General features: G+C 41.9%; 1 protein-coding gene across 4 annotated transcripts in view; it reads right to left on the bottom strand.

Moving 5' to 3' along the window:
* Positions 1-2,579: 2,579 nt before the first annotated feature.
* Positions 2,580-12,541, bottom strand: part of LOC140198095 (ral guanine nucleotide dissociation stimulator-like) — a 132,726-nt gene continuing 122,764 nt past the window's right edge. For 3 of the 4 annotated variants that reach the window (XM_072258991.1, XM_072258992.1, XM_072258995.1), the window contains exon 18: positions 2,581-7,026. In XM_072258991.1, the coding sequence (XP_072115092.1) occupies positions 6,857-7,026 (170 nt within the window). In that variant the 3' untranslated portion in view covers positions 2,581-6,856. Of the gene's footprint in view, positions 7,027-12,541 lie in introns of all 4 variants that reach the window. The other variant, XM_072258993.1, reaches the window with a different exon arrangement.

Genomic DNA, 12,541 nt, shown 5'->3' with positions numbered 1-12,541 from the left:
TGCCCTAACTTTCCTGGTCCATGACTGGGCAACTGGATAGCCACATTCGCACTTTGTCCTGGCAACTGGCAGCCAATCAAATAGGCACATGAAAGTAGGAAAAATGAAGGAATATGTGTAGTGTAGGAGGGAAGGGTTAGATTGATCATCGAATAGCCTTATATAGGTCAAGCATCATGGTCTGACAATCCACACAGTACTGTACTGCCGTGTGCAAGGGTAGCCGAGCAACCAGCAGCCAATGAAAATGGAGAGACTGATAGACCTTGGACACTGGATTCTGGAGCAAGGAATCAGGCTGTTAGAGGAACTCAACTGGTCAGACAGAATCTGTGGAGGGAAATGGACAGTTGATGTTTCGGGTTTGGACCAGGTCAGTGACCGTCAGTGTTCCAAGAAAGTGGCAACCACAGACAGACAGAGTAGTGACCGAGAGACGGAGCTCTCTCACCTTCATAAGTCAGGGCATAAACATCGACAAATCATTTCCTCCTGCAGATGCTGTCTGACCCGCCGAATTCCTCCAGCAGGTTGCATGTTGCTCCAGATTCCAACATCTGCAACTTCTTGGGTCTCCGTAAGTGCTGAGCGGTTACGTCTGATTGGGTTGCACTTGGACTGCAGTGTGCAGTAAGCCACAGAGAATTGTGGGCACTGCTCTGCACACCATGGAAACCAGCCCTCCCCTATAGGCTCTGTCTACACACCAAAGACACAATCAAAGACCCACCCTAGCCGGATGTTCTTCTCTCCTCTCCTATCAGACTGAAGGTACATATCACCAGACTTAAGGACAGCTTCTACCCCACTGTAATCAGACTATTCAAAAGTTTCCTAATATAACAAGATGGACTCTTGACCTCACAATCTAACTCATTATGATTTTGAACCTTATTGTCTACCTGCACTGGACTTTCTCTGAAGCAGTTGCACTTTATTCTAGATTACTAGTGTTTGGCCTTGTAAACTGTGTGATGATTTGACCTGTATAAACAGTATACGAGGCAAGTTTTTCACTATACATTGATACACGTGACAATGATAAGCCAGTTCCAGTTCCTAATGAAGGCAAATAGGAGAAGTGAAGAATGACAAAAGGGTTAGCATGATGTGGAGGGCCAAAGGGCCTGTTTCTGGGGTGCACTCTCTGCATGCTCGCTCACTCTATTTGACAGAACAATCTAGCATCCAGTACCCAATAAGCATCATTTCAATGCTCTTTCACACCATACAGTAACCAATGAGAACCACCAATGGGAATGATGTTTCATCCATAAGCCGATATGCATCATCTGAGGAAATTATGTACCAATGAGCATCATCTTAATGGCTCAGTCACCTATTGGCCTGTGAAGGCCAAAATGGCAGATGGACTAGCAACCAGTAGCCAGTGAAACACAGGATACAAGGATAAGAAAGCATTGTCAGCTGTCAATGGATACCATCAGAAAAAAACATTACAGCTGTTGTTGGTGAAACAGTTAACCTCCAGGAAAAGACTATGGAACAACCCAAAGGGAATTAGAACACAATTTTAAGCAGACAGGCGGTATTCCCATCACAACAAGTAAAAGATATTTACAGCAATGGGAATCATAGACCCTGCGTCCCAAGAGTGTCTAGCACTGTCAGGCCACGTTATAGAATCATAGACTCACTGCCCACCAAGGCTGTGCTGACCATCAACCACTCATTTACGCCAATCCCATTTCATTCTCCCCAGATTCTACCCCTCACCCACACACCAGGGGTAATTACAGCAGACAATTAACCCACCAACCCACATGTCTGTACGAATAGGGAGGACACTCGAGCACCTTAAAAGAAACCCACATGGGGGACATGCAAATTCCACACACAGACGGTGCCAGAGGTTGGGATCAAACCCAGGTCCCCCCCATTTGTGAGGCAGTGACTCTACCTGCCCCCAAATTGTAGTAGATTCAGTTTTGCTCTTACCATTGATGCAAATGTGCATGCATTAGGGGAAGGGAAATGTGGCGGGGAGGAAGCAGATTCACCAGCTGCAGAAGATTGAGAGCAGAAATGGAAAGCAGAGCTTTGAGTCCCGCAGTTTCACTTCTACGCCACCTGTACAGAACCACATCAGGCAGCTCTGCTCTGCGAACAATCGCAAGAAACTTCAGAGAATCGTAGACACAACTCAGAATGTCACAGAAACCAGTCTCCTTTCCATAGACTTTTTTGCTGCCTCAGTAAAGTAGCCGGCAAAATCAAAGATTTTAAACATTTGAACACACTGTACATTCTCTTTTCTTCGTCTTCCATCAGGCAGAAGATACAAAAGCCTGAAAGCAGGTATCACCAGACTCAAGGACAACTTCCATCCTGCTGCAATACCAATATTAGATAGTTTCATAGTACAGTAAGATGGAGTTTTGACCTCATAGGCTACCTCCTTATGATCTTGCAAAGTATTATCCATCTGCACTGCACTTTCTCTGCAGCTATTAAACTTTATTCTGCATTCAGTTATTGTTTTACCTTGTTCTTCCTCAATGCCTGTGTAATATTCAAACTTTATGGACAGTATGCAAGACAAACTTTTCACTGCACTTCAGTACATGTAACACTAAACCAGTTTTAATTAACATCCAATAATCTAGAAACTCCATCAGTCCATCACCGCCAAAACCCAAGGGCTGCCGGATTATCGATGTTTTATGAGCCAAGAAGATCCAAAGAGATGCAGGATATGAAAAGGCCAGTTCTTTATTTTAAGACCATTGCTCCTCCTGAATATTTGAAACAAACAAGCCACTTTGTAAGCTGAGGTGGGAGTCGGAGATCAAAGTGTTCTTCTCGGGCAAATAAGAGGGCGCAGAACTCCCCACTGACACATCACTACAGTTCTATGCAAGTTTTGTGCGGTTCTAGTCACCCCATTAGAGGGAGGGTGTGTACAGGGGATCTTGATGGCCACATTCATAGCTCCCTGAAGTTAGTTGTATAGGTTGCTAGCATGTTAAGAAGGCATATGGAGTACTTGTCTTTAATGGTCGAGGCACTGAGTTCAAGAGTTGGGAAGTTGCTTTGCAGCTTGAGAAAATCCTGGTTAGGCCACATCCAGAGAATTGTTCCCAATTCTGGCAAGCTCATTATAGAAAGGATGTGGAGGCTTTGGAGAGGGAGCTAAGATACCGCCTGAATTTGAGATACAAGGAGAGGTTTGACAAACTTTGATTGTTTTCTCTGGAGCTGATGGGGCAATCGCACAGAAGTTTACAAAATTATGAGAGGAATAGAAAGAGTAGAGAGTCAGAAACTCGATCCCGGGATAGAAATGTCTAATGTTTGAGAACACGGATTTGAGATGAGAGGAGAATAGCTTGAAGGGATTTCCAGGGCAAGTTACTTGTTTATTGCACAGAGAGTGGTGGATGTTAGGGATGGTAGTAGAAGCAGATATAGCAGATGGTAGCGTTCAAGAGGCTGATAGATACATGAATGTGTAGGGAATGGCGGGATACAGACGATGCACATACAGATGGGATTTCCTCTCATTTAGCATCATGCTTGGTGCAGGCATTGTGGGCCAAAAGGCCTGTTCCTGTTCTATACAGTTTTATGTTCTGTGTATGTTGCGTGTGCCTAGGGAACATTGACAGTGGGACAGTACCTCAGGTGAAACATTCAACTGGGACCACAGAGCAATTTTGAGGAACGGGTGTTTACAGGGGAGAGCGACCCCTCCACAGTGTCCCAGATATTTACTTGTCTGGTCATTAGCCAGTTGATGTTGTGAGATCTTGCTGACCACCTCGGAATACTGGACCAAAGGATTTCCTCCACCAGGATCTCATTGGGCGTAAAGCTCTTGAGCTCCTGAGGTGTGGTTTGGGATTGGGGAAACATTACTGAAGTACAGGTTGAAATTCTCCACTCTGGTATTCCAAGGTGTAGCAATTCCCATTGTCTGGCATGTTTTGAGACTGTTGTTCAAATCTCTAAAAAATAACTTAATCCAACAAAAATCTACAATTACCTAAGACCTGTACTAATCTGTAAATAATTAACCCACCAGTGCTACCTCTGTAGTCTCAGCCAACGGTGTTTCTGACTTACAGAAACTTTGGGATATGGATGATTCTTGGAATCTGGGGAGTGTCCATACTTAGAACAGTTCTCCTGCTCAAAAGAAGACAATCAAAGGCATTTTCTGCTGTTCCAGTACTTATCAGACTGTACCTGTCTTGTATATCTTAGAGGCATTTTAATCCTGTGGGACTGTCAAACTCTACATCTGAATCATTCAGTCCCGTCGCTAGCTCTTTAAGAACAAGTCAACTTGAAGAAACCACCTCAGCTTACAAAACCAATGTAGTGAGAAAAATGTTAAAGCGTAGTCAGAATGACATTTATACCATGTCTTAGTTATTAAAACATCTCACAGCAGTGTGGTCAAACTAAATTTATCATTTAGCTACATTGGGTGAAATTGAGCTTAAACAAAAGCTTGGTCAAAGAGTGGGTCTTATAAATTCTTCAGTAACCTGTCAACTCGATGGTGTCATTGATGGTTTATCATCTCTGCGATCATAGATTCACCCTACTGGAGATTATGTGGTAGTCATGAAGTCATATAGTATAGATATAGGCCACCCGGTCCAGCATGTCCACACTGTCTCTCACACTGGGGGCAACTTTACAGCAACCCATTCATCTGAACGTCAGGATGTGGGGTGGAACTGGTGAACCTGGGGGAATGCCACGCGTCACAGGGGAAATGTGCAGACTCGGATCAAAGCCAGGTCGCTGGAACTGTGGGGCAGTGCCTGAGTGACAGTTGACGGACAGCCTGGAGGTAGTTCTCTCCGATATTGGTCGACCAACCCCAAAAGTAGACTGTTGCTGGGACTGAATCACCAGTTCCAAGTTCCTTTGAAATTGTTAGCAGAGCAGAGATTTGGACAGACAATCTTCTGAATGACTAAACCACTGAGCCATCTTATTCTCCCCATTTTATAACCTCTGCTGCTTGGATTTATTTTTTTTTTGGATGGGTCTGCAAGAAATTCAGGAACACATAGAATTTAGACAATGATCAGAGCACAAAGTTGACCGTACAGTTTAGACCGGTTGTTCACATCTTTCCAACGTAACGCGTCCTATGGGATGGACTGTACATCCAGAGCATAAATAGTAACATCAAAGTATCACAAGCTGAAACATTCTCAGTTGGCACAGACAGTGCCTTTTACATGTAGTGTTATCAGGGTACACTTTGTTTATAGGACTCCAGGTGTGTGTAGTGAAAATCAGCATCTTCTGGCTAAGATCTTTCTTCACACTCTGGTTGTCTGCGATGGGATGAACCCCCGTAGTGATATTCACTTTGTTCTGGAGAGAGTTCTCTGAGTGGTGGGTCAAGCAATGGCAAGGGAGAGACGGATGGGAAGGCACTTCTGATGTGAGAAGGTCCATGTTCCACCAAGCATGCTGATCTTCTCATTTTCAAAGCCAACAGAGTGTCACGGGGAGCTGGGAGAAGGAGTGTGATTGACTCTGGTCAGTTCCAACAAGGGTCTGCCGGAAGACTGTGGCCTTGGGGAAAGCAGCTTTGCAAGATCATCCCTCCACGTCCATTCGTAGCTCAACACCAACCCACACCTCTCCCCACCCACCCATCCGCTATCTCTCTAAGCACCAGCATCTGTCTTCAAGATCTTGCTGGGAATTGTGAATGACATTCTGGAGTGGGATGGGGGGGGGGGGGTTAATGCGAGAAGGATCGGGTCAGAAGCAAAAGCTGCTCTAGCAGAGAGGTGGTAGAGAGCTGACAATCATTTGTGCAGGGTTTGGGGGGGGGGTGCAGAGGCAGTAGGAATTATCTACTGGGTTTGCAATAATCCCATAGGCTGATCAACAAGGCACCAATGCCACTGTAGTGAATATCCAAAACCACGGTGTGCAGAAAACACTCAGCAGGTCAGCCAGCGTCTGTGGAGTCAGAAACAGCTCCGTGACACTTCGTTAGTTCTGACTGGGAAGGCTGATGAACGGTCTTTACACTGAAACATCAACTCTGTTCCATTCTCTACAGATGCTGCCTGACCTTCTGAGTGTTTCTTTCCTTGACCAGAAGAATTACCTCTGGTTCCCTCTTCACAGATACTGCTCAGACCAATGTCCGTTTCCAGGATTTTCGGTTTCTAGCACCACCCCCTAGCATCTACAGGGCTTTATGTATCGGTCTTTTGTACCCTGTATAGCTACCACCCCTCACCCCACACTTCTCTGATAGTTTCCCCCACAAGGCAATTCTGCATGGAATAACGAAAATGCACCTGGTGCACAGAATTCCAGCACAGGAGAGGATTTCTACCAGAGCTGCCTGCACAGATCAGAAATAAAACAAGTGGGGAAAGTGTCCTTTTGCTGGAGAGACTGGTCTGAATTCTTTGAACTTGTCTCCCAGACCGCCAACGCCTTTGGACTTCCTGCTTCCGCGGGTCATTCAGTGCCTGCCACACTGGTAAATGATCGCCATCTCAGAGGGCAGAATGCTGGTCATTCTCAGCCAGGTCCATGGGTGTCTGATTTCTGAGGAACTATCTTCATAGGTGCTTCTCGGAAATGGAGTCAGGAAAGTTCACCCCACACTCCCCCTTTTGCAGATCTTGGGTAAGGGCAGGAAGGGAGAAAGAGGAAAAATCTCAGGGCAAATAGATACCGAAGCCATCCTTGTCCAGGGAAAGCATCACCAGTGAGCCTCCAACACCAAGGGCAGTGTGGATTTTATGCTGGCTCCTACCACCCGGCTTCGACTGCAGCCCGGCACCACCAGAATGCCGGTAAGCTTGCCAGAACTGGTCCGTCGCAGGAAGCCCACCCTCTAGAACAGGGCCTTAGCGATCTTCATGCCCTTGGAGCGGATTTTTGGGAACGGCGAGCCGTGCTCTGCCCTGTGCTTGGGAGAAGGCTGGTCCTTCCTCCGGAGGAGAAACTCGCTGCTGGTCGAGGTCATGGCGTAGAACACGTTGGCGTTGTGAGGGATGGTGAACTCTGTGGGAAAGAAGTGAAATCGTGATATCACAGAGGATACAAATCTGGCCAGAAAATCCAGGGAGGATTCAAATATTTGGACTTCTTTTGGAGTTAACCCCTTCCCATTCATGTCTGTGCTTGGCTCAGCCATTGGTGACTTTCATGATGTACAAAATCTCAATGTATCAACCCTCTTCCCAATTACTCTCATCAGCTTTTCTTACAGCATTCATAGGGATGTGAAACTAATGGGACAGAGGCCATTTGGCTCATTGCATCTGTGCTGCAAGGCAAGTACCAACCTGGACTAATGTCACCTGGCAGCTTTGTCATTTTCTTATTGATCTTAGGAAGTGGAGCAAGGTACACGGCTCTGTGCTGCTGAGAAGAAGATGACAGTGATCTTCAAATTCTGAGGCGTAACCATCACCAACGGCCTGCCTTGGTCCAATCACATGAACATTCCAGCCAATAAAGTGCACCAGCACCTCTACGTCCTGAACAGCTAAAGAAATTCAGCATGTCCCCGTTGACCCTCATGAGTTTTTTCAGTGCAGCACAGAAAGCATCCTGTTTGACGCATCACAGCTTGGTATAGCAACTGCTCTTCATGTGAGCACAAGAAACTGCAGAAAGGGGCTTCCCTTCCTCCACCAACAACGCTGCCCTCGATCGCATCTCTTCCATTTCATGCACATCTGCTCTCACCCCATCTTCCCACCACCCTACCATGGATAGGGTTTCTCTTGTCCTCACCTAACACCTCACCAGTCTCCACATCCAGCACATAATTCTCCAAGACTTCCACCATCTCCAACGGGATCCCACCACCAAGCATCTCTTCACCCCACCGCTCCCCCCACTTTCTGCTTTCCACAGGGATGGCTCCCTACGCAACTCCCTTGTCCATTCATGCCTCCCCACTGATCTCACTCCTGGCACTTATCCTTGCAAGTGCAACAAGTGCTACACCTGCCCCTGCACCACCTCCCTCACTATCAGTTATGGCTGATTGGCTGATTGTATGAAATATAAAGAAGTTTTGTCGGAACTTTACAATAAAGGACTTCAACCATCTCTCTGTTTTCCTGCCTGTCTGAATATTGTTTTTAAAAACTGATTGCAAAAAAGAATAAAGTTGGTTGAAAACGCAAAAGAGTTTCTGAAGGCTGAAGTCTAAATCTGTTATATTTCTTACTTGATCAAGTTTTTTCTTCTGTTAATATGAATTTGAAATAAGGTTTCATTAAGCTTACGTTTTGGCTGTTCATATATTGTCTTTTGTTATTTTTTTGATGCTTCTTTATTTTATCCCTTTTTGAGGCTTTATTCTAATACAGCTTTCTTTGAATTTGTTTAAACTGATCCTTTTATATTTTCCAATAATGAGTTATTTTTCTTTTTATGTTGTGTCTTGCTAGGGATATAATTGACCTTGAAGGACTGGAATTTCTGTCAAGAAGATTTTTTGGGGAGGGAACTTTTTAGTTGTTAGCTCGCTGACTGTCTATTGGACAGCCTTCTGGCTTTGGGTGGGGGAGGGAGTAGGGCCTATTTCTCTCTGGGAGCTGTGTTGGGTTGATTACATGATTGTCTGCTTGACTACTTTACTCTACGGTTTGCTTTCTAGTTTTAATAACTTATGGCCAGATCTTTTAATTGCATGATGATTGGTATTTAAAATGGTTCGAAATATTAACTTATTTAGTTTGAATGTGAAAGGGCTGAATCACCCCATTAAATGGAACAAAGTGTTTGCTTACATTAAAAAATTAAAAGCACCCATTATTTTCTTACAAGGAAACGCACATACGCAGCTGTGATAGCTTACGTTTCTTTACTCGGTAGAAAGATATGCAATTTCATTCTTCGTTTAATACAAAATCACGTGGAGTTTTGATTTTTGTAGATAATACAGTTTCCTTTGTTCAGCATAAAGTTGTTTCGGATCCTAATGGTCGATTTGATATTGTATCAGGGAGTTTAGACAGTAAATTGATTGCTTTTGCTAATGTATATGCCCCCAACATAGACGATCCAGGATTTTTTGAACGTCTATTTTCGATTTTGCCAGATTTGTTTACTTACTGTCTTGTGATGGGAGGAGATTTTAACTGCTGGTTAGATCCAGTATTAGATCGCTAGTCTGTTAAACCAGCCACAATTAATAAATCAGCTTTGTTTATCCAAGTCTTTCTAACTAAATGTGGTATAGTTGATGCTTGGCGTTTTCTTCATCTGGCAGACAGGGAGTATTCTTTTTTCTTTCATGTCCATCATTCTTATACCAGGATTGATTTTTTTTTATAAAATATTCAAATGATTCTATTGGTTCAATTGATCAAATATAAAGACAGTGCTATTTCTGACCACTCTTCTATACATTTATCTTTAAATCTTCCAGGTCCTATCCCTATGAGTAGATTTTGGCGATTTAATTTGACTCTGTTATCCGATGAGGACTTTTTAAAATTTATGGAGAATCAAATTACTCTTTTTTTTGAAGAAAATACGTTGGAAGAGACATCTAGTCTTATTATTTGGGATACTTTTAAAGCATATATCCGGGGTCAAATTATTTCTTATACTGCAAACATCATTAAAAAAGCTAACAAAGAAAGAAACAAACTAGCTAATCAGTTTAAACAACTGGACCATAAATATGCTTTGATACCTGAACCTGAAACATATGAGACTTATTGAAACCAAAACTAAATATGATCTTCTTTTAACGTATCCAATTGAAAGCCAGCTTTTAAAAGATAGAAGTCAATTTTATATTCACAGAGATAAAACTGGTAAGCTACTGGCTAATCACTTGAAGCCATTTATAGCCAAGTGGCAAATTAAAGAAATACGTAAAATTAATGGGGACATGACAACTGAAAACTTTGAAATTAATGACACTTTTAGGGAATTTTATTCCAAATTGTATAGTTCTGACTCCGTTAATGATAATATTGCAATGAATAATTTTTTAGATCTCAACATTTTCATATGATGTAATTTGACCTTTCAGAATCTTTCTTATTAACTTAAAATAAATGAATAGAGGAGCAAAGTTGATGACATTACTGAACGTGTTCGATTTAAGATAATGGTCTAGCCTTGTTTTGTTCCATTTGCTTCTATTTTTGGGGTTTAGTATTTAGCTTTTTTTGTTTTTCTGGGGGGGTTTTCTTGTTTTTTTTCTATTTATTTCTTTTTTCTCTATGATTAATTATATTAAGAGTTTGGAAGTCTATTATGCTTGTATTATTTGAAATCTTTTTTTGTACATTCTTATCAACAATAAGATTATTTGAATCTCTCTGTATCAATATTGTTATTCTGTTTATAGTTTTGGAAAATTAATAAAAAGATTTAGAAAGAAAGAATAATTTTTAGATCAATTAAATACTCCTAATCTTTTGATAGATGATCATAGGGAATTGGATCAACCAATTTCCCAGGAGGAAATTGCCTAGGCTATTTGAGAATTGCATTCTGGGAAATCCCCAGGACCCGATGGATTCTCTGGAGAGTTTTATAAGGCTTTTCCTCCTCGCTTATATCACATTTACGTTCTACTCTTACAGCTTCCTTTAAGGTAGGAAGGTTACCGCAGTCTTTTTACGAAGCTTCCATTTCACTTATTCTCAAAAAGAATAAGAATCCTAATGAATGTTCTTCATTATAGACCCATCTCTTTACTCAATTTTGATACTAAAATTTTATCTAAAGTGTTGGCTCACAGACTTGAAAATATTGTATCTTCCATAGTTTTGGATGATCAGACGGGATTTATTAAAAAATCGATATTCCCATTTTAATATACGGCGTTTGTTGAATGTTATGCATTCTCCATCTAAGGAAATATCGGAATGTGTGATATCTTTGGATGCAAAGAAGGCCTTTGACAGAGTTGAATGGAATTATCTTTTTACATCCTTAGAAAAATTTAACTTTGGACCTAATTTTATTTATTGGATTAGATTATTTATTTCCCTCCGCTCAGGTTCTTACTAATCTTCAGAATTCTAAACCCTTTAAACTCCAATGTGGGACTAGACAAGGTTATCCTTTGAGCCCTCTGCTTTTTGATTTGGTATTAGAACCCTTAGCAATTGCTTTTCGAGAGTCTAAAGAGATTACTGGTATTTTAAGGAGAGGTATTCCTAAATTGTCGCTTTATGCTGATGACTTATTGCTTTTTATAGCTGATGTTACAACCTCTTTACCATTTGTGTTCTGTTTACTGACTAATTTTAGTCAGTTCTCAGGATATAAATTAAATTTACATAAGAGTGAACTGTTTCCTTTAAACAATTTAATATCAACTGATATTAACCTTCCTTTTAAAATTTTAAGAAAACAATTTATGTATTTAGGAATAACAATTACAAAGAATTATAAAGATTTATTTAAGGAAAACTTTTTAACTTTAATGAGTTATGTTAAAAAAAACTTTCCAATTGGTCGCCTCTCTCTTTATCACTGATTGTCTGAATTAATTCTATTAAAATGAATATCTTACCTAAACTTATATACTTTTTTCAAACTGTGCCTGTTTTTATTCCTAAATCTTTTTTTGACTCTTTGGATTCAATTCTTTCTTCCTGTATATCGAAGAATAAAAAACCTCGAATAAATAAAGCTCACCTTCAAAAAACCAAAGAGAATGGAGGCTTTGCCTTACCCGATTTTAGGTTATATTATTGGGCAGTTAATATATGAAATATTACATTCTGGATATATTACATTAACAATGAGAATTGTCCTATATGGGTCTCTTTGGAAATCAACTCTGTCGAGTACAGGAGCAGGGAGGTACTACTGCAGTTGTACAAGGCCTTGGTGAGACCACACCTGGAGTATTGTTTTTAAACGCAAACAACAGGAATTCTGCAGATGCTGGAAATTCAAGCAACACACATCAAAGTTGCTGGTGAACGCAGCAGGCCAAGGAGCATCTGTAGGAAGGGGTGCAGTCGACGTTTCAGGCCGAGACCGGACAAAGGGTCTCAGCCTGAAACGTCGACTGCACCTCTTCCTACAGATGCTGCTTGGCCTGCTGCGTTCACCAGCAACTTTGATGTGTGTTCCTGGAGTATTGTGTGCAGTTTTGGTCCCCTAATCTGAGGAAAGACATCCTTACCATAGAGGGAGTACAAAGAAGGTTCACCAGATTGATTCCTGGGATGGCAGGACTTTCATATGAAGAGAGACTGGATGAACTAGGCTTGTACTCGTTGGAATTTAGAAGATTGAGAGGGGATCTGATTGAAACGTATAAGATCCTAAAGGGATTGGACAGGCTAGATGCAGGAAGATTGTTCCCGATGTTGGGGAAGTTCAGAAGGAGGGGTCACAGTTTGAGGATAAGGGGGAAGCCTTTTAAGACTGAGATTAGGAAAAACTTCTTCACACAGAGAGTGGTGAATCTGTGGAATTCTCTGCCACAGGAAACAGTTGAGGCCAGTTCATTGGCTATATTTAAGAGGGAGTTAGATATGGCCCTTGTGGCTATGAGGATCAGGGGGTATGGAGGGAA

This window comes from Mobula birostris, chromosome 5 (genome assembly GCF_030028105.1).
Source record: "Mobula birostris isolate sMobBir1 chromosome 5, sMobBir1.hap1, whole genome shotgun sequence".
Lineage (NCBI taxonomy): Eukaryota > Metazoa > Chordata > Chondrichthyes > Myliobatiformes > Myliobatidae > Mobula > Mobula birostris.
The sequence above is the reverse complement of the archived record's forward strand: the minus strand, read 5'-3'. Positions and strand labels throughout refer to the sequence as shown.